At 40.5% G+C, this 26,771-nt stretch overlaps 1 protein-coding gene across 10 annotated transcripts; it reads left to right on the top strand.

Moving 5' to 3' along the window:
• pfkpa (phosphofructokinase, platelet a) lies at positions 1–26,771 on the top strand. Of its 10 annotated transcripts, none has more exons than XM_008438281.2 (24): positions 2–253; positions 2,456–2,529; positions 4,943–5,020; positions 5,188–5,377; positions 6,195–6,360; positions 6,444–6,488; positions 6,571–6,679; positions 7,260–7,355; positions 8,955–9,047; positions 10,812–10,937; positions 12,202–12,266; positions 12,471–12,540; positions 15,226–15,372; positions 16,158–16,228; positions 17,737–17,824; positions 18,644–18,796; positions 20,726–20,878; positions 21,860–22,024; positions 22,107–22,168; positions 22,378–22,489; positions 23,811–23,910; positions 24,170–24,175; positions 24,952–25,057; positions 25,879–26,771. In XM_008438281.2, exons 1-24 carry the CDS (start codon positions 160–162, stop codon positions 26,033–26,035), a joined length of 2,526 nt encoding a protein of 841 aa, XP_008436503.1. In that variant the 5' UTR covers positions 2–159; the 3' UTR covers positions 26,036–26,771. The 10 variants fall into 10 exon arrangements, with proteins under 10 accessions (XP_008436512.1, XP_008436503.1, XP_017157379.1 ...); XM_008438280.2 differs by lacking the exon at positions 7,260–7,355 and adding an exon at positions 6,856–6,951 and having other exon boundaries at positions 3–253; XM_017301890.1 differs by lacking the exon at positions 18,644–18,796.

The raw sequence follows: 26,771 nt of genomic DNA, 5'->3' as shown, positions 1-26,771 counted from the left end.
AGACGCGGAACCGAGACACACGAAGCATAACGGCCATACTATCGGCAGAGGGGGCTGTGAAGACTGCTGCCCTTCATCACATTTCGGTACAACCTGTACAGAACTGTTGGGAGACTTTTAACTACTCTGACCAGAAATAAATATTAACCAGTCGAGAAAATGACGCAGCCGGACAGCAAGAAGATATTCTTTGAGAACCTGTCGGGAGCAGGGAAAGCCATCGCAGTGCTCACGAGCGGAGGAGATGCTCAAGGTAACTTGTCGCATTCACGGACACAGGTTTTTCGAGGTTTCTTTGCATGAATGCAGACATGCCCGTAGAGGGCGAAAATACACCCCCTCCGCAGTGATGCTGTGTTGCTAGTGATAAGAAACACAGCCATGTTTATGCAACAATATGTCTGTAAAGCTTTGCGCAGTGGGCCCTTCAGTCTAGTAAACTAAAAGCATGATGTTGAATCATCCAGGAAGAGGCAGCGGTTAGCTGAGATGCTAACATGACGCAATGTGATTACTCAGGTATCCGCATCCTCAAACTCTCTAAAACTGAGCAGCTCAGAGAGATGTCAAGGTCGAGTTATGTGCTGCGTTCTCCACACGGTCCTGCAAGGTCGTCAATTATCTTACGGTGCATTTAATTTGAATTAGGAAGTGAAAGTCTCGGGCGTGCTGCTCGTCACGGCAGCGGCTTGCTCACCGACTGCCAGCAGTCTTGAAAGGCTGAGCTAATATTGTGAGAGGTGAGAGCTGAGGTTCAAACAGCAGAGTGCGTGCCAGCGGCGGGAAGCCTCCATCCTGTGTACGTGATGAGCGGCACCCGGCCGGTTCTACGTCACAGAGGAAACTCTTAGTCACGTGCTCCACCGGCTCATCTTTTATTTATCGAAACGCAAACGCGCTCAACTGCTAATGAGTGCATTTTGAACTTATTAATTTGACTAATTGATTAATTCTACTCTAGCCAACTCTCGCTGTTCATCAGCATATGTTTATTCAGATGCACCCTTTCCATTTCTAAATATTAAACTTTTTTCAGACTGAGTAGGAGCTCAGTCAGCTGCAACATATAGCCATATTTGACATAACTCGAGCTTTTTAAAATATTTTAATTACTGCCTGCTTAATGTGTTTGTCTTTTTTACTCGATGGTTTGTTTTATTTTTTTTTCTAAGTGATATGAACTACTTTTTGTCTCAAAATAAAGACCGTCTATAGAAATATGCCATATAACCAATGTTGGCGTTATTAGTGATAAACAGCAGTAGAAAAGACGAAGGATGTGATGCGTGTTCAATTAAAAATATCTTTAGTTTTGGATTCCACAGACAATGAAGGCATTTCAGTCATTTAGACATTAAAAAACGGGTGCATCAAATTAAAATGGTCACATTTTTATAGTGTAAACAGTATGTTTTCTTTGTTTTGGTGCATATGATGAATTTTGAAGGGAAAAAAAAAGTTAAATTTATCCTAAATTCTGAATATTGTGTTTAAAAACGTCAAAGTAGTTCATTAGAAAGAAAAAAACCTCTGAAAATAGATTTTTTGTGCGTTGGTTTTGATCTTACGCCCACCCTGAGCGGACCCCAGAGCAAAGTAAAGTTGCATATGCATGACAGGAGTCGTCGGGGCATTGTTCGGGCTTTTTGCTCCAGGCTTTGTGTGCGGCGGGCCGGAGACAGTGCCAGTCATGCAGAATGAGAGATCGGGTGCTTCGTTTCGGGCCTCGAAAACCTCAGAGGAGACGAGTAGGCGTTTGTGTGCACCGTTATGTAACCGCTCAACAGGTTGTTTGACTCGACTGTGAATGAGTTCTTCAAAATACCCTTCAGAACAATCCTTTTTCTAACATTTTTTGTTTTCCAGGACATTGCAAAAACTTTACCTCCTTTGAAGTTAAACACAGTATTTATCAAATAAATACCAAAGAGCTTTTGAGTACAAAAAAAAAAAAAATCCCAACAGATGCACAGATTGTTTTCGTAAATGTTCTCCCCTGCTGTCCAACAGCCTGAACTTTTGCGTTGCTAAGCAACAACCCTCCAGCAGCCCACCGGTTTTTGAGAAATTTGTTGATTTAAAGCTGATCCAGTCGGCCGGGTTCTGTGGGTCCCCCAGCGAGCGAAGCGTTAACCGTTCTGGTCTCCTAACCCTACATTTACTCTCAGATCGCATAGCAGAGTTCCTTCGTTAATGAGCGCACTTTGTACAAACCACACTGTAACAGAGAGGGGGCGAGGACGAGCTGGAAGACATTGTGCCCATAAAAGGCTTTCAACTCTGCAATAAGAAACAGACTGACCTAAACCACAGAAGTCTACAAAACATAAATTGTCTGAGGTTGCTCTTAAGCATGCTTTCCCTCTCCTACACTATAGCTGCACTGCATTACAGCAAAACTCCTCTGTCATTAATTATTATGAGCATTGTTTAATTTCTTTCCCCTCCTCTGCAGGAATGAATGCGGCAGTCCGCGCCGTGGTCCGAATGGGGCTGTACGTGGGAGCTAAAGTTTATTTTATTCATGAGGTGAGCCCGTCTGCTTCACAGGTCCGACAAAAGCATGACTCTGCACAAAATGCTGTCGTGTGACATTAGTTATGCCTGCTCTCACTCATGAGAAGGTGTTGATTTTTAAGTGTGAAGTGTATTGATCCCAGATGAATGTGATCAGCGTTTGCGCAGGTACGGATCTGTACTAAAGGGAGAGGATTTAAGCGGAGCTTTAGGAAGCAACAGTCGTGCTCTGCTGCTCGTACCGTGATCCCAGTTCATCTGTCCTGCCTGGGCTCACTCTGCATGCCGTTACATAACAGACTTAAGGCTTCAGCTGGTGGCTGATGGGAATGCCTGACTGTTCCTGCAGCTCACAAAATGACAAACCTTAAATATGAGAGAGAGTAGCGCTAAAGTGGTGGATCTAGAAAGTGTACACACCTCTGTTAAAATTCTAGTTCATTGTGATGTTAAAAAAATGACATCATGGTAGAGCTGGGTGATGAATTGATTTAATTGATTAATCATATTATTGGAAGATCAGTTGTTTTTTTCCACCAATGCACTCCTTCGGTTTCCATAGTTCCCAGTGATGTCAGCACACTCAAGGCCTTGTTTGTCAAGCCCTTTTTTTATTTTTATTTTCTATTTTTCCTATTTATTTGGACTTTGATTCAGGCCAACTCTATAAGGGTCGGTAGAGATGCAAATCTTTCAGTGTCTTAACGATTTGATTCTGATTTTCTAGGGTCACAATTTCAAAAATTATTTAAAAGAGTTCTCTAAAGTTCCATCGTGTATCAAACCTGAGTAACGTCTTAATATGACCAGAATATGGTGGCAGACCTGCTGACACTGCCATGTTTCACCGTTGGCATGGCAATGTGCAATTCTTTCTGTACTGAAAATATATTTTAAGATTTTGACTTAACATTTTCAGTTGGAGCGTAACTTAGAAGATTTTGGGAGATTTGAGTCATTCTGAAACGATTTTTATGTGACAGAAACACTGTTCTATATCCTCACTGTAGAAGACAACCAGTATTTACTAGAGGTGTGCTGATCGATCGGCCACAGACCATAATCGACCGATTTCCGTGAAAAAGTGTATGATTGGTGATCGCCGATCACGGTCTCTTGTTGCCGATCCCACAAACTGATCACCTGCATCTCATTTCGCAGCCTGCCTGTGCAGCTGGTCTCCTCTTTCCTTCACACTRMGCAAACGTGCAGCAACAAATCCTAAGCGATGTGAAACTATAACGCACTGAGTGATTGAGGACGTTTGCGTGTTGCGGCGGAAAATTGAAACATATGGGGTGAAGCAGGCCAAAATGCATCAACACAATGAATCTAATATGGCATCAAAACAATGCCATACTTGACAGAGTTTGGCTACATTGAGGCTCACTGCAGTAAAAAAAGACATACGGAGGATCAGATAGCAGGTAAAGCAGCGCACAGCTACAAACACTCACCCGGATTAGCATGAGATGACGGTCAGAAAGCTAAACAAATAACCCGCAAAATTATTTAAGTCTTAAAGCTGCTGGTTCTGCTCTCGCTGTTGAACCACTGCTACGCCCTACAGGTAGTAATATTTCACAGACGGAGCGCCACTTCTGCTCCACCTGGTAGTGACTCTCACATCGAACCTCTGCTTAAAGCTGCAGCATCTAACTTAAAAAAATACATTTTACATACGTATTAAAACTTTCACTGTCCTAACATGAGACAAATAATCTCTGAAAAAATAATCGATCTCCTCCATGCTCTGCATAATTTCTCCGCTCAGTCAGAAACAGGCAATCAGAACTAGCAGTAATCAGCTAGCCGCCATGCTATCAGGAAGTTTTCATTCAGTAACTCAGGATTGTTTATTGTAATGGATCCTGTATTTAACTTTGAATGTTAAATTTTATACTTGAATTTCTTTGGCAATGTTGAGAGGTTTTATTTTGACTTTTTGCATTATTTAGCTGCTTCAGAGCCTTCAGATGTTTTCAGTTTGTTAAAGATAGTATTACCGATAGCAGTACAATTTGCACAATGCCTGTTTTGTTTTTTTCTTGGAAAAAGTTATTAAAAACAAGTTTTTGTCTAAATTAAGGTGAATTTATGGTTCCTTTTTCAACATAATGTAACCGGTACTGCTTATGATTAAAAAAATAAATAATTATGTGATCGGCATCGGTGATCGGCCCTCATGGGTGATCGGAATCGGTATCGGCAGGAAAAAACCTGATCGACACATCTCTAGTATTTACCAAAAATTCCCTCAACTCTTCCATTACTGCAGTTTGTTTCCTGTCACCTGCACTAACTGGTTTGCATCTTGTCTTTTCATTAATTAATGAGAAACGTGCAGTTTTTGTACAGCCACTGTTGCACAATGCAGGCTGTGCAAACAGGTTCTGACATATTTCCCGTCATGTTTTCCCCTCAGGGGTATCAGGGGATGGTGGACGGAGGGGACAACATAAGAGAAGCCACCTGGGAGAGCGTCTCCAGCATGCTACAAGTGGTAATAAACATGTATTTGCTTAGAATGAACTATTTTCAAAGAGAAAACAAAAAAAAAACATTTTTTTATCGTTTGTTAGTAGGCCTGAGAGAAACCAGAGTTCTCTGTCAACACCTTTTGATTTAGACCTGAAATGCTTCCCCTGCCTTCTTCTCCGCTGCCTTCAGGGTGGGACCGTGATCGGCAGCGCTCGGTGCAAAGACTTCCGCAGCCACGAGGGTCGCCTGAAAGCAGCTCACAACCTGGTGAAGCGCGGCATCACCAACCTGTGCGTGATCGGCGGTGACGGCAGTCTGACGGGAGCCAACCTATTCAGGGAGGAATGGAGCGGCCTGCTCTCTGAGCTGGTGCAGCAAGGTAGTGGAACGCAACCAAAATACCAGCCGTTTCTATTTTCACCAAAAGGAAACACTGGATATTTGAGAAGTCCACATCGTTTTAAAATGTTTTTGTGTAAAACAATTCTCAAAGGTGAAGCACACATTTGTATGTAACCTCTTTTACACTGATATCCATCAAAATAAATTGCAACCAGATCTGTTAAGTTTCCCACATATCATCCATCCATTTAAACTTTGTCTTCCTCTTATCTGACATTGAGCTGTGAAGTAACAGGACTAGCAGGGAAACCGATACATCCCTCTCCATGGCAACAATCTCTAGTTTGTCGGCTTATCTCTAGTTGGCAATAAAAAAGCCATAAGAAGTTTTATTCTCCAGGGCAGCTCCTGCAGACCAGTCAGCAGCAATTAGCAAACACCTGGTGGAACTGGGCATTAGCTGAGCTCGTTATAGGAGGTACTTCTCGGTAAAACTCTGGTAAAAACGTTAAAGGGTTAATAGTGGAGCCATGCTTGTGATCACTTGCTGAAGGCAGAATTACAGGAAGAGCTGGAGCTATTTAAAGAGGCAGAGGCCCAATTTCAAAGCGTTAAATTTCTAACTCAAATTTCTTTTGAAATATATTTGTTCTATGTAGCATTTTTTATAACATCTGAAGGTAACATAGACACATGACTGTGGTATAAAAGGACACTGTGTTACTGGAAAGTACATGATACTGCCACCTAAAGGAATGCTGAAACAGTTTGTTTCTGGCTGTATGGGACCAGAAAGAAACATGTGATGAAACCAATGAGTTGAACGAGTTTCTAAGACCCTCCCGTCCCCTCAGGTCTGATCGAAGCCGACGCTGTGCAGAAGTACTCGGCCCTGCACATCGTGGGGATGGTGGGCTCCATCGACAACGACTTCTGTGGAACCGACATGACGATCGGCACCGACTCGGCCCTGCACAGAATCATCGAGGTGGTAGACGCCATCATGACAACCGCACAGAGGTGAGGGCCAAAAAAAGCTACATTGCTTTAGTTTCCAACACCAATCCTGTGCTGATTCCACTTTCATCATCTGGCCTTTTCAGCCACCAGAGGACGTTTGTGTTGGAGGTCATGGGCAGACACTGTGGGTAAGAAAAATAAGCAACAGACTCAGTGGGCGTGGTCAGCGGTGCTCACATGAAACTAACTTATCTGTGTGGGACACGGCAGCTACCTGGCCTTGGTCAGCGCTCTGGCTTGTGGCGCCGACTGGGTTCTGATCCCTGAAATGCCTCCGGAGGACGGCTGGGAGGAGAAGATGTGCCAGAAACTATCTGCGGTAACTCCGTCACATTCCCACAGCAGCAAAATTGAACCAATATACCAGCCTAGTGACCATTATACCAGCCAATGACTAGTTTTGTTTTTCTGCAAAAAAAAAAAAATTAGTACATAAGTTATTTGATGTTTCAGTGTTTTTCCTGTTTGAAAACCTCCCAATGTTTTATAATCCAGACCCGTTCCAGGGGCACAAGGCTGAACATAATCATAGTAGCAGAGGGAGCCATTGACAGGCACGGGAAGTCTATAACTTCTAGTTTTGTCAAGGATGTGAGTACATGAGTGTGGAAAGAAGAAGGGGAAGCCAGAAGCACGGCGACCCGGCCGATGCCACCAGATCTGACCCGAACATTCACTGCTGCTGTTTAGCAATAGCGTTTAAATCTCACGCAGCGAAAGTGTTGACAAGCAGCGATAGAAGCAAGATACAGCTGATTATATTATGAAGGAAGCTGTTCTTTCTCTCTCTCTCTCTCTCTCTCTCTGTTTTTGGCTCCCGTGCTTCTGAAAGCCCACGTATCAGCCACACACTCAGTTTTTCTGTCATGTTGTCTCTCCACCACGCCCTCCTTGTGTAGAACCGCGCAGGGATGAAAAGGCTGAATATCATAATTGTCGCCGAAGGGGCGATTGACCGTAACAACAAACCCATTACAACTGACTATATTAAGAATGTAAGTACAGAGCTGTGTGCAGCGAGCCTCCAGCCTCCTGTATGACTCTGACCCTGCCCCGATGTGGCTTTTGACTTTGTTGCTGTGTTTCTGGAATGCTCTATCAGGCACACTTGCTAGTTTGGTAAGAAGGCTTTCACGGTTCTGTACTCTAACGACAGTAGGACACTCATTAAACCAAACACACATTTTCCCAAACCAGCTGCCACTTGTTTAGTAGAGATGCACCGATCAGAATTAAATTTTTTTTTGTAATGTAAATAAGGATGGAAAGTATATTAATTTGGACGTTTTCTGTCACTTGTCAGAATTTCTTTGGCAGTACACAGTATAAAAACCTTTTTAGAAGTATCATAAATGAGGCTATGAACTTTTGGAAACCATACCTGTGCAAAGACGGATTCACCTGAGGTAAACTGAAGCATATTTACAGAAGTTTTAGTGAAAAATACATAAACAAGTAAAAAATGTGGGACTTTCTGTGTTTTTACTTACTAAATGTACTAAACTTAATATTACATGCGGACATCTTTTTGGTTTTGATATATATTTTTTTTTATCACATTATAATAAAACGATAACAAATTGTTATATTTGACTTTAATTCAAGTGTATTCTTTGGAAATCTTGTGTAAACCTTTTATTGAAAAAATGAATAATTAAAACCACAAAAATATATACTTTTTTGCCAGTACCAAAGCTCCATACAAAGTCTTTTTGCAGAAGGTTCCTGACATCTGTCCAACTCAAATGCTTCCTGTTGAACTCAAATGACCAAATCCTTTGTAGCAGCTTCTAGCCAAGAGTCTTCATGTCTTCATGAATACCAAATATGTCTATGTTTAGCTGAGGGGAGGTGAAGTAATGAGTGTAAAAGTTAAGATCTGTCCCTCGGTACAGAGGGCGTGGGGGTTGACAAGTTTTAAACAGAAATATCTGTAAAACAGCAATTTAATATTATTTGAAAACAGACAAAATTATCCTTGCGGTGACATTTTAAACTGGCTCTAGCATTTAGCAAACTGCCTCGAGCTTGTAAAATATTGTGTAATTGGCGAGGCTAGCGTTTGTCTTGTGGCTTTATTTTAAACATCCCATCTGATATAAGACGGGTATCTTTGAGTCTTTTTCCTGCTGTAACAACTTCCACTCCACCAAGTGTTGTTAGCGCAAACATGTTGCTGTTGATTTTTGTTTCCATCAAGTCCTCGTTCTCGGTGCATCTCTATTATTTATACCTGCTTTCACACATTAGTTTTCACACTCTCATTCATTAAACTAACTGGTGTTAAAGTCTAAAGTTTTATTGTTTTATCAGTACCTGGGTATTTCTTTTCTTTATTTTCTTTTTAATGGTTCACATCCTGCCTGGGTTCCTCTATGGGCTACAAGCTATTTTGCTAACATGACTGAAAAATTAGAATGGCTTGCTTGTGCTTTGCAGTTTCCCCTTCTCTTTAGCTTTTATATTGTGCCTGTGTTTTTAGTGTGTGATGTGCCCAGTTATTTTTGAATGTTTCTGCATATACAAAGTGGGTTTTGATATGTTTCACCTCAACAATACCTCCTGCTAAATCCTTTTGTGTGTTGTGATCAAAGCTTGTTGTCAAAAACTTGGGCTTCGACACACGGGTCACCATCTTGGGCCATGTGCAGAGAGGAGGGACGCCGTCTGCTTTTGACCGCATCTTGGTAGGTTCACTAGGAGGAATGAGAGAAAAAAAAAACATAGCAGCACATTGCTTTCATTTGTTATTGTTAATCAAATAAAATATTTGGAACATTATGTGAAAGATATCCATTGTCACCATGGTTACTCGTGTTTTATTTCTTCGACATCAGGCTGAACAGATAGAGAGTTTGAGGTTAATCATGCTGAGTTATTGCAGTTTGAAATAGTGCATTACCATAAAAATATTTTTTTTATGGCTGTAAATGCTACACTTTATAGTTCCACACAAAACGAATTTATATAAAAAAAAGAAAGCATAAACAATGATGGCCTTAAGGGTCCAGAACAAACCAGTCCACATTTCTAGTTATGCCAAGATTATTAAAAGCTAGCTCTAAAAGCAGGGCTAAGCATAAATTATTTCACATTCTTCCTTAAAGTCCTTCCTAAAACTACACTAGTGACAATTGCAGGATTATTTGAATGCCCGGTAAAAATGTATTTATAAAGTAGATCTGTTTTACCTTTAATTGCTGTTGCATCATTGCATACTAAAATGTTTACTGCAGTTTTCTGGTTCTGATCTTTTTTCAAATGCATCCTCACTCAACTTCATTTGTTGCACTGACTGCTCACTGATGTGAGCACGTTGATGTTATTCAGCTATTTTCTTATGGTCATGCCAATGAGGTTACACAAAGTTTTAAGAAACTTTACACACCTTTACCAGGAGTGCTGTGATTAAGAAACAAAAGGTCTTGCTTAACCATTCAATTTTTTACTTCTAGTTTGGAGTGTACCAATTAAAGAGCCAAAGATCTTCAGACAATATGCTTTACAAATTTGATTTGCTTGTCAAATAAACTGACACATTTTACAAACAATAATTCTGAAAAAAACAAAAAGTAAAATTTTTATTTTTTTATGGATTTTAAATAGGGCTGGACAATAAATCAATATAAAATGTATTGTGACGTACATGTGATCAACATCAATAGCTAATACCTTCGATAGACTTTTCAATACCTTAACTGAACCCCAATTCAGCAGTGCAAGGCATTCTGGGAGATGGAGGCAAAGGAAACATTTTAGTCGCTCAACCTCTCACAGCCAGCTAAACAAATTTGGTAACATCAACTAACTCACTCACTTTGTGGTTACCTAGCAACAACCTGTTGACTAACTGTGCCTCATAACTGCTTAAAAGTAAAAATAATGTAATGGAGTGAAAACTGGATAAAACAGAAAAAAGTCACCAGTTTGGTTGTATTTCAGATATTTAAAACAAAAAATGAACAATTATCGATATCAACTTATATGAAACGCTTATGTCGTGATACATTTTTCAGCCTTGTCGTCCAGCCCCATTTTAAAAAATTCCCATCCTTAATTTTGTTCCCATATTGACAATAATACTAAGAACAATCAGTGACATTGTAGGAAACTGTGACATTTTAAATGGAAGGTCTAGACAGGAACATGTAAACATTTGGAGTTGTAATAATAGCAGTAGAGTATTTCATGGTAAAGCCTCAGTGTGTTTGTCTTAAAGGAAATGGTGTCAGGGATTTGAGTTAAGCACATGATGGGATTTGAGACCGAGGACACGACTCGTGCAGACACGTTTCCACGCCCGTACTACAAGCCTACCAAAAATAGGTCAAGAAGTGAAAATGAACTGGAAAAAAGCAAACAGAACAGGATTTGAATGTCTTAATAAATACATGCATGCAAAACTAAAACGATAATAACTCACTGTTGTCTGTTCCTGTCCACCCGTAAAGGCCAGTCGTATGGGAGTGGAGGCCGTCCTGGCTCTCCTGGAGACCACCGCCAACACGCCGGCCTGTGTGGTCTCTCTCTGCGGGAACCAGTCGGTGCGCGTGCCTCTGATGGAGTGTGTTCAGACGGTGAGTGTGGCGCTGAGCTGGAAACGGTCCAAGACATCCACACACCCTTTAAATTTTCGTGCACACATTTAAGCAACGTACAGGAGCTGAGAGGAGCCAACTGGGCTCAGAAGTGCTGTAACGTCAAATAGAAAGCCATGTTGTCTGAGAACGAGTCGTTAATGGCTAATGATCTTCTGAAGCGTTTTGAAGGGGTTGGCGATGACTGCCAGAGCGATGATGTAACAGCTAATCATCTCCACAGGAACAGAAAAGAGCTTTGTTGTTCTGTTGGCCAATCATGTTTGGAATTTGGCAGATGTCCCTGGGAAGATTTTTGCTCTTATCTGAATATTTTTATTTCAATAAAAAACAGCAAAATCTTACTTTTCCGTTTGTTATGTCTTTCATAAGTGATTTCTTTCATAGATCACAGTCAGATTGTATGACAAATATCATTGTTCTTTCATTTCTTTCCTTTGTGTTTTGGCTTAATTGTATTTTTGTTTCTGTCTACTTTGCAAAATTACACAAAATCTTATCAAGTAACGTTGGTTTAGTTTTAGCACACTTGAAATAAGACAAAGACTAACTTGAAAGTAACTTTTCGGCAGGATATAGATTCTTGTTTCACGTCAATAATTCCTTAATATTAATGGAAAAAGTACTAGTTCCATTGGCAGATTTTACTTATGACATTTTTCCACATGTCATAAGTAAAATAATCGGCAATGGAGCAAGTACTTTTTCAAATCAATATTAAGGATGTGTTGTAGCAGTAGGAAAAATACTTTATGCTCACAAACGACACTTGCAACTGCCTGGCTGCTGATTGTGATACTATCTATTGTTGCCTTGAAGTCAACTGTGCCGTGTCCTTGTTTGCTTCCTTATTTGATTACCCCATAACAAAACTGACATAATATTTGTGATCTGTGAGGAGAAGCCCATGGTTTCTATACACAGTAATTGGCCTCAGATTCATTTGACCTTCTTGATAGGAAGGTATTGTAAATAAAATAACATCCTTGTTTTTTTTTTTATAGAACAGGGATTCAAGTTTTGGTCTTTATATGTGCTTCATTATCAGTTTATGGGAATAAATAAATTCCCAGATTAGAAGGTGTGTCTCCAAAGTAGGTTTATATGCAAGTAAAATGCATTTTAATCCCACATGATGGCTCTCAGCCACAAGAGAGAAATGGATTGTGGTTCATTTTTGTTTCATATGCTTAAAATGTATGAAACTGAATACAAGCATTATTATTTTCTCTCTTTTTGTTAGACTCAAGAGGTCCAGAAAGCCATGGACCAGAAACGGTTTGAGGAGGCCGTCAAACTTCGGGGCAGGTATGGCTGACCTAGAAATGTCGGCTACAAATAAAGCATTAGTTGAAAGATGTGATATGTTTGGTCAATATCAGTCTGGATAGCTATTGTGTGTTGCTACAGCTCATAAGCATGAGAAGAAGAGTTTAAATGGAAGCAAAAAATGTCTTGATGTGTTCCTTGAATCGAACAGGAGAGCTGACTGTTTTTGGCCGTGTTTTACAGGAGTTTCGAAAACAACCTGAGGACGTACAAACTGCTGGCTCACCGCAAACCTGAGTCTGAGCTGCCAGTTGTGAGTTGAAAACGCAGAGCGCACAACTTTCACACACAACTTTCACACACAACCAAAGGAGCAGGTTGCTTCCCGAGAGCCAAAACGGCCTCGCCCAGCCCTCTGATACGCTGAATTATTTATTACTGTCCTAAGGTTTTAGCTACAAAGAATGACTCAGATACTGCAGGCCTCAAACTGTACTGTTGCTGCTGCATTCTTGGCAAAGCAAGAAGCAATAAATAAGCAAAGCAAGTCTCTAAATATGTAGCTTTGGCCATTTAGGGATCAGATGCAAGAAAACTGAACTTCCTCCATCTCCTCCCTGAGCTACTACAGTCATCTGCAGAAATGATCCCCTCCCACTCAAAAACAACCAATCAAAGGACTAAAGGATTAAAGGATGAGTGTAATAACTCTGTCAATCACGCTCATGTACGCACTGCTAAATGTACTAATGGTGGAGAAACAACTTACCGTTCCAGAAAAAAAACTTTTATCCACCGTCATTGGTGGCCATGCTAACCAGCTTTAGCATTCATGATGGGATCTGCTGTCTGGAAGATGCGCAGCACAGCAGAGAGCAGGAGGGAGGATGTGAGCAGCGTGTACACAATAGGATTAAGATCCTTCTCCTGGTTCTGATTGGTTGTTTTTGACTGAGCCGTGTACTTCTGTTAGTACTGGAAGGAATGGAAGAAGGCAGAGGAGCTCCATTTTTTTTTTCACAGATTATGTATCTTATACCATAATGTCATGATAAAGTGATTTAATAAATAGCTAAAAAGCCTTTTTTTATTTTTATAAAAGTTACATGCTGTAGCTCTGTGCTCAACGGTTGTCATGTTGAGCTGAATAACAAAAATATGGGGATCTGGCAGTATAGACTTTTAAATTCATAAATACTATGGGCTTTACACAATTCACTGTAAAAAAAAAAAAGAAGAAAATATTGATAAAAATTTTAAAAGAAGGAAAAGAAAGACGACAGGCGCTCACATCCCCGCTGTTTATCATTTCTCTCCATCTGGTCTGAAATTTGCAAAATATAAACTTGAAATTCTATTGAACATTTAACACTGGAGCTGGGTGTCATTTTAAACACACTAAATAAATAAACAAAACAACAAAAACAGCAAATAAAACGAATTATGAAGTCCGTAAACAAAACTGCCCTTCATAAAAAGGGGGCTGGTTGAGACCAAAACACCAGACTGAAGACTTTTATCATTCAGATTTTGGTAAAAAGAGAGCAAAATGAGGACAGACGATAAATAATGCAAATGGAAATTATTGAGCTCGTTTTAATTAATCATGCGATTAACTGATTTACTGCTTGTTACGACGGGCCTAGGCCCATGTGATGCAGGTTTTCAGCAGCCGTTCATTAAATAACGTAATCCCAACAGCTATGATCCACCTGCTTGCTAAACAGCTCTAACTGTAGTGAGCATAATAGGCCTTCAGGAGGCTCAGAGCCGGGTTGATGTGACACAAGTCGACGCCTCGGCCTCCCTCTGAGAGCCGACCTGGTCAACCCGGTCAGGAGGCGCGGCGGCTCACACCGGGCTAGGCGCGGAGGCAGCAGCCCGCCTCAGGGCCCGACTTGCTCTGCATCCGTAACGACAGCTGTGACGTGCTCCCGGGAGCACGCCAGAAGCTACGCATCGATTTCCTCTTTTGGAACATCAACAGCTGTCCTCCCGTTGTGCGGCGTGTCATTTAGCAAAGCTGCAGAGTGAATGACTGAGCGTTGACGGCTGCTTTGTTTCCAGCGCAGAAGCGACCCGGAGTCAGCACACAGCTTCAGTTCTTACTGCTAGAAACCAGACCTGATCCTTCAGAGACACATAAAGACAGTTACAAAGTCAGTCTTCTATCACCCGAAGAACATTTCCAGGATTAAAGGACTAATGTCGCAGAAAGATCTGGAGAAGCTCACCCATGTGTTTATCTTTAATCGCGTCGATTAATACAATGGTGTCCAGAATGCTACAAAGCAGACCACTGACGGTCATTTCTTCAGTGGAACCTAAGAGAAGTGGAACAGAATGAAAATGAACAAAGCTCCAGGTCATTAGCTCAGGCATTTACTTTACATTTTAGTGTTTAGCATTTTTAAAAGGAAGATTTCCTTCTATATTAAAACAAGATTCCTTGTTTTAGTTGCACATCATGTTTGAGTCCTTAAAACACTTTTTAACATCTTGTAAAGCGAATGTTCTGTTGAACCACAACCGTTTCTTTCATAAATTATTTTTATTTGCACTTGGTTGCTGATTTCAGACTGTTTTATTCTTGACCGAATTAAGTTGGCATTTATATTTATTCATCTATTTTATATTTTCTTTGACGCACTAAATGCATTGCGTGATTTTTGTATTTATTTATGTATTTTTTTATTTTTATTCTTGTTGGTGTTTGCCTGTGATATCGTTATTGAGGTATTTAAAAAAATGTGTCACAATATAATTTTTGGCAATATCACCCAGCGGGTGACACTAAGTTTAAGTGATTAGAGCTGCCTTTGATTAGTAGTCAGTGGAATATCGATCAACGTATTTGATGCGAGTTGATCATTTTGATTTGACAAAATGCTATGATTATTGCTTGTTTGAAGCACCATGAAGTGTCTTGTTGCTTCAATGTGTTACAAGATTCAACTGGACTTGAGCTGACCCGTTGCTTTGTGCGCTCTTCCCGCAGAGCAACTTCAATGTGGCGGTGCTGAATGTGGGAGCGCCCGCGGCGGGCATGAACGCCGCCGTCCGGTCGGCCGTCAGGGTGGGGATTTCCGAGGGACACAAGATGTTTGCCGTCAGCGACGGCTTTGAAGGATTCTACAAAGGGCAGGTGAGCTCCTGGACCGAAAGGAGAAAATCATAAACTGTGAAAAAAGATTTCCTATCGGAATGAAATCTGGAGTGCTGCTTTGACTTGATGACTCAGATATTGCACTCTCACTGCTTGCTCCTCTCACTGAAGAATAATCGGGGGGATAATCCACACAGATTAACGTAAACCAATTTCCAGCATCGACTTTCCCCTATCAGCCTGAGCCGACGCAGTACCACAGGACACCACCAGATGGCAACAGGAGATCTGACTCAGAATGTCGTCTCTGTACAATTGCAGATGATTTCCACTTCAGTTTTTCAGCAAAACAAACAGGGATTTAGTTGTGAATGAAGCGTAGATACCTGTGAAACCTGCAGGGGGGAATCTGATACAAGACCAGACTGTCGTTCTTTGTTCTGTTACTGATAGAACTGGTTTCACACTCCTCCCACTGATCTAGTTTTGTCCTTTTCCCCCACTGAGAAAATCTTAAAGGGCTTCAGGTCATGAGAGTGAGTTGGTTCAGAACATTGCCGGGTTTTTTTCTCTTTTTTTTCCTGGAATCCAGAGAACTCATTACTCATCCTTTCTGTATTACAGAATGCGTTTGATTTTTGCCAGGAAATTACTATAATACTGACCATTCATATTTTAAACATGGGCGTCCACAGAAGTAGAGAAATTTAAACCATCTTGAGTTGCTTATGACATTTGCCAGACTTGGATAATATCACTTGATTTTATAATGTAAAACTTTCCTGTGTTTGATAAGACGTGTGTGTCTGTTGTCCTTTTTTCAGATTAAGGAGATTAAATGGGGAGATGTTGGAGGCTGGACTGGACAGGGTGGCTCCCTGTTGGGAACTAAAAGGTGAAAATCAACAAAAATGCTCAAATCTATAAATCTAAGAAGTTTTTTTTTTCTTGTAATGATTGTTGTTCAGATTAGAGGTTATAAAGGTGGAAAGTAAAGCAACATAAAATAAGAAAAAACATCTGATGTTCTAATGAAAAATCTATTTAATCTAAAAGCTGACTATTCTGACTTTGTAGAACACACCTATTTAAAAAAATCATGCTACATGTAACAAATGGGGCATTATTTTTTATAGATCAAGTAGTAGAAGATGGACAATATGGAATCCCAGCATAATTCACATTTCTATAACAAATGCCTGCACAAGTCTAATTATGCAAACAATGGTGCAGTTAAGAGAACTCAGAGCTTAATGTGCTGAAAAAAAACATGGCTCCAACAAGAGGGAGCGATCAGTTGAAATAATAGGAAGGATTATAAAACTCCTTGTAGTTAGTAAATCAACACCGAGTGAGGCGAAAAGGTGTTTGTTACTAGGCAGCCGCGACTAAAGCCTGGAGCAAGTTCAGACGAAATCGGACTGTTAAAATGAGGCGTACAGCTAGTCAAAGATTAAAAACAGACAGAAAGAGGAGTGGAGGTTAATGACTGAACTATAAGAAGAAATTGTGATTTATATAAGGAAGAAAAAGTCATGAACACCTTTTCAGAAAGAAGCAAGGTTCCACTTATTGAGCTAAAGAGAAGTGGTAATGGATTGGAGGGAAAAAGTTTTATTTATCTGTTGCTTTTCAGTTAGACAGCTTGTTCATGTTTTTATTAGTTGTTTGTTTTTACTTTCAGTTTTTATGTAGTAAATTAGTCTTTTTTTAGTTAGTTTAGTTTAATTAAACAATTAGCTTGTTAGTCAGCTACATATGTAATTTTTCTGTTAGCTACGTATGATATTTGTTTCATTTATATTTAATATTTGCGTTTTTCATCTCATACTCATGCCATTTTTTTATTTGACCTAACATTTTTAAAATTAATTAGCTTGACAGTTGTTTCTTTAGTTGGCTATTTTTTTTATTTATTAGCTTTTTTTTATTTTTTACATTGGTAAGTTTTTTTTTTATTTACTGCCTAGTTGTTGGTTTTTTTTGCAATTTAGTTTTTTTTCTATTAATTTTTACTAGTCTGTGTTTTATTTATGAATCAAATAGTTATTTTGTATTTGCTATAATTTGACAGTTTGACAAATATTTTTTAATTGGTTGTTTGGTGAATTTTTTGTTTTGTTTTTTGATGGTATTTAATCAATTACATTACATCATTGAAAATGAACTATTTTGAAGTATGTTTTACAAAGTGACAATGTTCGGCTGTGACCTGAAGTGGTTTCGTGTCACATCTGTAATTTATCCTCTTCGCTCCAAAGTAAAACAAGAGACTGAATATCCTCCTAGTATTCTGATGAATTTATCGTTTTTTGCAAGGATTTTTAGCAATATTCTTAGAAATCTAATCGAATGAATATAAATACAAAACCATCTTTTTTTACTTGCCTTTCTCCTCCTCAGGACGCTTCCCGCGAAGCATGTCGACAAAATTGCGGAGCAGATGCGAAAGTACAATATAAACGCTCTGCTGGTAATTGGCGGATTTGAGGTACGTTGAAATCCTTTCTGTCGCTGCTTGTTTATTAGCTTACGTTTTGCTCCTGAGGTCTATCTTTCATTTTGGCTACAAGCTCGTAAGCTCTTTAGAAATGTATATTTATGATTTCAGCTACAGCGTTATTCCTCATTAAATTAAAGCAGACAGCTGTTGTTCTTTACTCCTAATATCAGATGTGCTTATGTTCTGAATCTTGTTTAGTGTTGATGTATTCCATTAGCTCTATTCCTTTCATGCCAGCACATCACCATATGCTCCATGTGTTCATATCGATGCTTCAAAGTCATTTCTCTGCCTAAAACCGCAAATAGAGCGCTGATGAGTTTAGTAGACGCACAAATTAGCTTACTTTTTTTCCCATTTTTTTTCTTTTTTCTTTTTACTATAAATGCAGATGCTCTGTGAGAATAACTTGAAGCATTTGGATATTTTTAATAGATAATTCTCCTGCTGAGACAGATTTGATTAGGGAACAGTGAACATCTGCTTCTCTCCAGTCATTTCACGCAAATCCTGTTTAGACGCTCACCAGCTTCAACTTTTCCTGTGATGTATGGAAATAGAAGAGTCTTCCTTTGTGAATATGAGTGTTTCGTGGGGCTGAATGTGGAGTGGTACCTGTCTGTTTCGCTGCTGTCCGTTGTGATAGACTTGGCTCCTCCCCTTGGCACCGTCCACTTATGTCCTTTTCCTTCCTCTTTTTTTTTTTTTTTTTTTTTCCTTGTGGCGAGTAGCACCTCTCTCAAAACCAAAACCCACCTGCCACACTTCCACCCTTGCACTACTAAAGTCCTTGGCTCTGCCCTGCAGGCCTTCCTGTCACTGCTGGAATTGTCAGCGGCCCGTGGGAAATATGACGAGTTCTGTGTGCCCATGGTCATGGTCCCGGCCACGGTGTCCAACAATGTGCCTGGCTCAGACCTCAGCATTGGCGCTGACACGGCTCTGAACGCCATCACTACTGTAAGTGATGGGGGGGCCTGGCGACAAGATTTTTAGATGACCTCAGCAACACGCCAACAGATGAAAACAAACAACAACAAAAAACACCACACCCACATGCACTCAAGCATGAAATCCACAAACATGCTGACGCAGTGAAAGCCAGTTGTTACAAGAAGGGAGAGATCGCTCACTCGGTCTTTTCACCAGTGACTTTTTATTCCTGCCTCCCCGTCTGGGAATTATTTGGCAGAAATTCTTGTCGTGGTCAGCGTCTGTAAGCCACATCTGGCCTACAGCGGCGCTCCACTCGGAGCGCTGGAAATTCAGCCACTCGGCGTGTGTGCGCGCTCTGAGAGGCCAAACTGGTGAAAGTTACAGTGTACAGCAGCATCCCTCCCTTCATTAACAGGTAAGTGAGTGAGTGAGACCATGGAGGCATGCTTTGAGGTGCACAAGTGTCTTGACCGCCATGTTTGCTCTGCCTGCCTCCTTCTCTGTGTGTGCCCCCCCCCTTCTTCTTAGCATGAAGATGAAGTGCGAACAGAGTGCAGCGTTGCTGGCTTGTTAGACAGACAGAGAAATGCAAATAAAAAAAGAAAGCTCGTCTCTTAAGCTTGCTTTTATGGCTTTTTTTTCTTACAATATGCAAATACAGTACTTCCGGCTTTTGCTGGACATTTTGCATCATGCAGAGTTCAAAAAAGAATCTCATCGCATCCTTAAAAAGTCTTATATTCATGCATTCGTAAGGTAGGACCTTAAAAAGTCTTATTTATTGTGGTAACAATTAAAGTTACAAGTCTGCTCTTAAGAATTTGGCTTCTTCAGGGCACCAGGTGCTTGTTTGATTCTTTTCCAAAAAAAAAAAAAAAAAAAAAACTTCCCACAGTAACTGCATTGAATCACTGAAATTTACGAATTTCAGTGGAAAAATCTTATAATAAAAAAGTAATAAATTTCAACAATATAGTGAGTTTTGAGGATTTTCAAGTATCAGTAATGGGAATTTATTAAATTTCTACTGTAAATTTTCACAATAATGATGTAAATTATTGCAATGACTGGTAATTAGGATTTTTAAGTCGCTTAACCATATTTAAGGGTTTTCAACAATATTTTGTGACTAAGCCAATTATTATTTTGTGCCTCAAAGCCTTAATTCTGAAGCTAACTTTTTGACATTTCCAATTTGTATTAAAAATATTTTAATGTAGGATCTTAATGAACTGACATTAAGTTGCAAGAAGCCTTTGAGAGGCAGAGATTAACTCCAATAGTTGACAATGAATCACATATTCTGCTGTATTCGTATTGTATAGAAATAAGTGAAAGTCAGAGTAAAATATGGCAACAAGTTATTTTTTTTGTTTGCATTTTTCATATAGTTTTAACACGTATTTAGGCTTCTAAATGTACAAACTAGTGAGCTAGATGTGAAAGAAGCTCCATGCATTTTAAACACAATGATGCTGGTCGTCATCCCCCCGGGTCCCCCTCCCACCCCCGACACCCCCAACCACCCTGTGTTCGTGGGTTTGACCAGTGCTGCTTGTTTGGCTTGCAGTGTTTAAAACCTCCAGAGTCAATTTGGCAGTTTTATGGTCGCTATGCACCGTATCACCGCTGAGACGCACCAAACACACACTCCCGGTCTGTCATTCTTTCTCTTCTTTCTGTCCTCTCACCCCTCCACCCCCCCTAGAATCCCTCTCTTTTTCCCTTCCCTTCCATCCATACCTCTTCATTTTACCTTCTCTGCTATCCTTCCACACTCCTCTGTTTACACTCCCACTTCTGTCTGCCAAAGGGAAGCCACCGCAGCTATCACACGGGAAAAGCCGGAATGGCAGGATACGCTCTCACTGGGCTGAGAGGGTTTTATTGCCCTCTCAGCAGCCGACCCTCTCTTAGTGGCTCTAACAAGTTTTCTATATGCTGCCGCTTCAGGCGCTTGAGTGTCTACTGCAGCTGTGTGACGCCCGTTCTACCTTTGAGGAGTTTTGCATCCCAATGTGTATGCTGCCTGCCACCATAAGTAACAATGTACCGGGCACAGAGCTATCTATTGGGGCAGACACGGCCCTGAACGCTATCGTGGAGGTAAGGCAGTTTGAGCCGCCAGCACCGCCGATGAAGCTTTGATTACTTTGTTTCAGTTGATTTGTTGGGGTCGGGGGAGACCTGAGACATTAGTAGAACTAATGATCCAGTCCTAATAATTAGCAAAATATCAGGTTGCAAGATTAGCGAAAGTAAAATGTGTGAATATTTCTAATCTATGCGTTAAAAGTGAACCCTAACTGAAATTATGAACAATATCAATATTTGTTTTGCCACTGTTGTAACTTCTAAGGCTTGTGGCACAATTGAATTAAAAATGCTGTCTACACAGTTCTAAAGTTCGGGGTCTGCAACATGACAAAAATTTTAAAGATTGTAAGCACGACTAAAGCATTGCTAGGCTAAAGATTCTTCCAAAACACTTGAATCCTTTTTTTTTTTTTTTTACCTGTTTTACTCTTTCAGTCAGAAACATTTAGAGAACGTAAGAAAGAAGAAGATAAATGTGTAAAATAATGTCCCCACATTCAGAGTTTTCCAAAAATCTTTCAAACTGTGCATGTTGGTGCAAACAGCCCCATTACCTGACTGCAGAGCGAATTGATACTTGATTATCAGGACTGGGCCATTAAACAGGAAGTTCACACCAGCTAAGGGTAAACAAACAAACAAACATAAACACCCTCTGATGTTTTTACATGTAATGTGCTCTCTCATTCTTTGCAGGACTCCAGTCAGTCTGGTAAAAAACAGCATCTAGCCTGATGAAATTGTGAAACATTTCAAATGACCAGCATGCAGTTTTGGTGTTGCGTTTCTCATGTGGAATGTCTTCCAGTATGCTAACAGTTTTGATGGCTAATTACTGCCTCTTTTATACTTGCTGGTTTGAGTTTTAAAAACAATCCTCTTTAATGCATTTATCAGTCAGAGGATCAGGCTTGTGAACTAAAGCGAATGTGTTAGCCTGCGTCCATGTTTTAACGTACTGACTCTGCGAGCCTGGTGTGCATGTGTCAGACTTGCGACCGCATCAAGCAGTCAGCCAGCGGGACCAAGAGGCGCGTGTTCATCATCGAGACCATGGGGGGCTACTGCGGCTACCTGGCCACCGTGGGGGGGCTGGCGGCGGGCGCCGACGCCGCTTACATCTACGAGGAGCCGTTCGACATCAAAGATCTACAGGTAAAGATGAGGCCGACTGGCCACCTTGTCGTTTTACCCCTTTTATAACGGAGTCAATTCTGGTCAATGTTTCTTCCTTTAGGCTAACGTTGAACATCTGACAGAGAAAATGAAGACCAGCATCCAAAGAGGACTGGTGCTCAGGTAAGAACCAGGGTTCTGATAGTTTAGTTTTATTTTCATTGTGACTTTTGTTTGTTGTTCGCTGGCACTAGAGAATAAATCTGTATTTCTGTCCCTCGGTTTTTGACTCTTAAGCTGCTTATACACTAAACAGAGCGCGTGTTGCTGTCCACCGCTCATGAGCTCACATTATGCAACACCCATAACAACACCTCCTTCGGTCCGTTTAGGAACGAGAACTCCAACGTGAACTACACGACCGACTTCATCTACCAGCTGTACACGGAAGAAGGCAGAGGAGTGTTCGACTGCAGGAAGAACGTGCTGGGACACATGCAGCAGGTACCGCCGGGCCCGTCCTGCGTGCTCTGCTGCCGCAGAGTGGATTATTCTAGGAGTCAGTGGGGGAGAGGGGAGAACAGACCGGGGAGGATGTGATAAGATTTGTTTTTGTGTTGGAAGCATTCATATCCCCTGTTTGCAAATGAGGTCTTTTGATTTGTGTGCGTCTGGAGATTAGCACCGATAAAACAGGATCAAACATAACTTTTAAATAGGAGAATTAATAATATGCAGAAACAAACAAAACCAAAGAAATTAGTTATTTTTCTTGAACTTTTTTGCATTTTATTACCTTAAAGCTACAACCTTTAATGTATTGTAATGAGACAAAACAAAATAGCTCATAATTGTTAAGGGGAATGAAGAGCAAGCCTGCATGGCAGTATTACTATCTGTAAAGTGTGGACTGCATTTTTATTTAGACCCTCTAAGCTGGATAGCCCTAAAGACAAACAAGTGGAATGAATTGCTTTTACCTAATAAATACACTTCATCTATGTGTAATGTAGTAACAATATAAGATCCAATTGTTCCTAGAGAACATTGGTGAGCAAACAGGATCACTAAGAACAAGAAACACAGCAGGCAGGTCAGAGGTAAAGATGTGGTTAAGATTAAAACAAGGGAAAGCTTATGAAAAAGTCTATTTTTAATGTCTCACCTAAATGCAAAACTCTGTGGTCTGTGATTGGCCAATACTTAAATATGAAACTGATCTTATCCTCCTCCACAAATGTCTGAAAATGAGCCACTGACCACTTTTGCTCTGCTTCAGCAACCCTGTTACAATGTTTTGCGACTTTTCAGACAAAAAAAAAATCAGCATTGGCCAAAATGCAGGCAGGTCAGGTTTCTTGAGAGATTGTGATTGGCTAAGAAAACGCAATCGACGCAGCCCTGGTTTAAAGCTCAGTTTTTTGTTAGAATGCCCTAGTCAAATCCCAGACCTAAATTTAACCGAGATTTCTTGGCCCTAAAATTATAAATCAACATTTTTATTGATCAAACTCCTCTACTAATTTGAGTAAAAAAAAAAAAAAAAACTCAATGAAAAGAGCGATGTGACAAAATTATTCCAGTGTATAAAGATGACAGAAATATACCCCAAAAATTCTAAAAATGTTTAATTTTCTTTCTTTATCAGCATTCTACTAGACTTTGTGTCGGCCTATCACATAAAACCTATATAATACTTTATAGGGAGTTGTGCTTCATCGTATGACAAAATGCAAAAAAGTCAATTGCATCAGCAAATATGAATAATAAACATGTACGGAAAAGGACAAAGAAAAGTGTTTAAACTTGAGAATTCCTTTGAAAGGGAGGAGCGCCGTCGCCGTTCGACCGCAACTTTGGGACCAAGATCTCCGCCAAGGCCATGAAGTGGCTTTCCCAGAAGCTGGTGGAGTCTTACAGAAAAGGTAAGGCTTACCAGTCGCTGTGTTTGCTGGTAGATAAAAACCAGAGCTGCGGACCCCTTGAGGATCCTCCCTCCCTACAGAGACGTGACCGCTGTGACGCAGATCTGTCATGGAATCTCTGTCGTTTTATTCTTTTAACTGCTGCCGTTTATCGAGGCAAAACATGTTTGAAGTGAATCATCACAAAGTACCGTTAAAATTAAAGCTCCTGTTTGTGTTTTTTATGTTTTGTTTCCCTCTTACACACGGATGACTTAAGATGAAGGTAAATCTTGCTTTTTATGCTGGCTCCGCGACAATCTCCATGTCCCTGTGTTGCCATTTAGTGGCCATGTAGCTTAGAAATTCACACTTCCTGTGCAGACACACATTTGTGTCCATGTCTTTCATGTTTATCAGCAGCTGCCATGCAGTTCTATTTCCAGATTATGACTCATCTGAAAGCGAGCTGGAAATGTGTAACCATGGGCTGGATTTCTCTCCTCTACCCCCTACCTCTCCTTGTTACAGAAGAGGATTAGGGCCATTGGCAAAAAAACAACTTTTTTCTCAGAATTCTGACTTTAAACTCTGAATTCTGATTTTTTTTTTTAAATCACAATTCTGACTTAAAAATTTTCTTTTGTAAAATTCCAACTTTTTTTGGTAAAATTCAGACTTTTTCTCAGAATTCAGAGTTTAACATCAGTTATGACTTTAATCTCTGAATTCTGATTTTAATCTCAGAATTTTGACTGTTAATGTCTGAAGATTAAAGTCAGAGTCATAAGAAAAACGTCAGAATTCAGAGAGTAAAGTGAGATTTTTTTCTATTTTCCAGCGGGTCCTAATCTTCTTCCCTATCGTGTCTGTCTGTAGCCTTTTAAGTTGGTTCTAATTTCTGCGTGATCCCCTCTTTTTGATTAGATTTCGCTAGTGTTTTGTTTTAGTTGCTGGTAGAGTAAACGCCATCATTTCTCATTAAGACACCTCGTATGCCGTGGATGAAGCTAAAGCTCCTTCGTGTGCGTCCTGTAATTGCCGTGATGTTTTCCCCGGCAGGCCGAGTGTTTGCCAACACCGAGGACACCTGCTGTCTGCTGGGGATGCACGCCAGGGCTCTGGTCTTCCAGCCCGTCGTGCAGCTCAAGGATCACACCGACTTTGTGTGAGTATCAGGGATGCAAGATATCAGTTAATGTGTCAGTCTAAAGGTGATTGAGCTTGGTGATTGACAAGCAACCGTTCTCTTAAAAGACCGGAAGTTATTTTTTGTATGAAGAGCGTCAACCGTCTTTCTGTGACATAAAGGGCACATTTTTTCATATGTAAAAAAAAATCGAAACATTTTAACATTATTTAGCTGAATTGAAAGATGGAAAATAAGAGAAAAAAGAAATTCCTCATGAACAGAGAGATGTTTGTGGCGTACATATAGGCATGATTGGCAGTGCTAAAACCCGCCTACTGGCTCTGATTGGTGGGTTTTAGTTAGCACTAGGAAAAGGCAGAGGATATATTTTTTTCCCATAGATTATCTGTCTGATATTACAGTGTCACAACACAGTGACAGTTTTAACAAGTATGTAAAAACATATTCTTTATAAAAGTTACATACTGCAGCTTTAAGGTGAAACTTAAGGAACTTGTTTATATTTAAAATCCGCACTACATAAAGTTCAATTTGCACCCCACACCGCACTCTGTTTGGACCGGTTCTTTTTTCCGCTCTAGTATGGTCTCGTCATCTTTATTTCTGTATCAACTGTCTCTGCTTAAGAATGACCAGCTGTGCCCTCTGCTGGATGGCAGGCAAACTACAACACCAAAAGCGGGTCTAAGCAGACGTTATTAGTCAATGGATTGAAACTACTTTTAATCTAACCATTAATCGACACTTAAATCAATTAAAAGTGAAGACAACAAACCAATCTAAAAGCGCACCAGTGACGAGCTGGGTGAATATTTTTTTTGCGGTCTTCTGTTCAGCCACAGGATCCCCAAAGAGCAGTGGTGGCTGAAGCTGCGTCCCCTGATGAAGATCTTGGCCAAATACAAGACGAGCTACGACGTATCTGACTCTGGACAGGTGGAGCACGTCATACACAGCCGACCCAAAGACTCGGACGCTTCGGTCGCCATGTGAAGGCACTTCGCTGTCCGCTGTCCCGTGAAGTCCAGCCTCTCTGTGTGTGTGTGTGTGTGTGTGCGCGCGTGCGTGTGTGTGTGTGTGAGACAGAGACTAGTAAGTTCTGGAGCTGATGGTCCAGATGTCGTAACGGACGCTCAGCGAAACAGCTGACTTCTGCTTGACCGCACGTCGTGTTCGTTTGACTTGTCACCATCATCTCCCCTCAGATCACAACTGATGAATTTTAACCGAGCCTTCCAGTACTCCCGATGTTACGTAACAACAGTCTTGCCATGCATATGCGTGTTCCCGTTGCCCTGGTTGTTTAGCGTCGTTGTTGTGTTTTTTTTTTTTCTTTGTTTTTTTTTTAATTGCACTTTTCTCTGACTCCGGTTGCGTAGACAGGCTCTGATTGCAGAGCTGCAGGAGGACAGAGTAGACACTTTATCTGCAGTAGGAAAAAAAAAAAAAAAGAAAAGGAAAAACCAGAGCGTGTTTCTGACTAGCACAAACGTGGGGGTCCAGCATATTTATGACGACTGATGCTGCAAGTCAACTGTGTGCTGTGCTTTACACAGAGAACTAATATTTATATATTTAACATTGTTTATTTTGCTTGTAAGCATAGTTATATTAATCATTGTACTGTAGGCGATGCTGTAATGAATAGTTGTCCGTCATTGATCCAACGAGTTATATGTGTACGAGAGTAAGGTTTACCACAAAATAAAATCAGACTTGACAAGTGTAA

Source organism: Poecilia reticulata, linkage group LG20, assembly GCF_000633615.1.
Source record: "Poecilia reticulata strain Guanapo linkage group LG20, Guppy_female_1.0+MT, whole genome shotgun sequence".
Classification (NCBI taxonomy): Eukaryota; Metazoa; Chordata; class Actinopteri; order Cyprinodontiformes; family Poeciliidae; genus Poecilia; species Poecilia reticulata.
The sequence above is the reverse complement of the archived record's forward strand: the minus strand, read 5'-3'. Positions and strand labels throughout refer to the sequence as shown.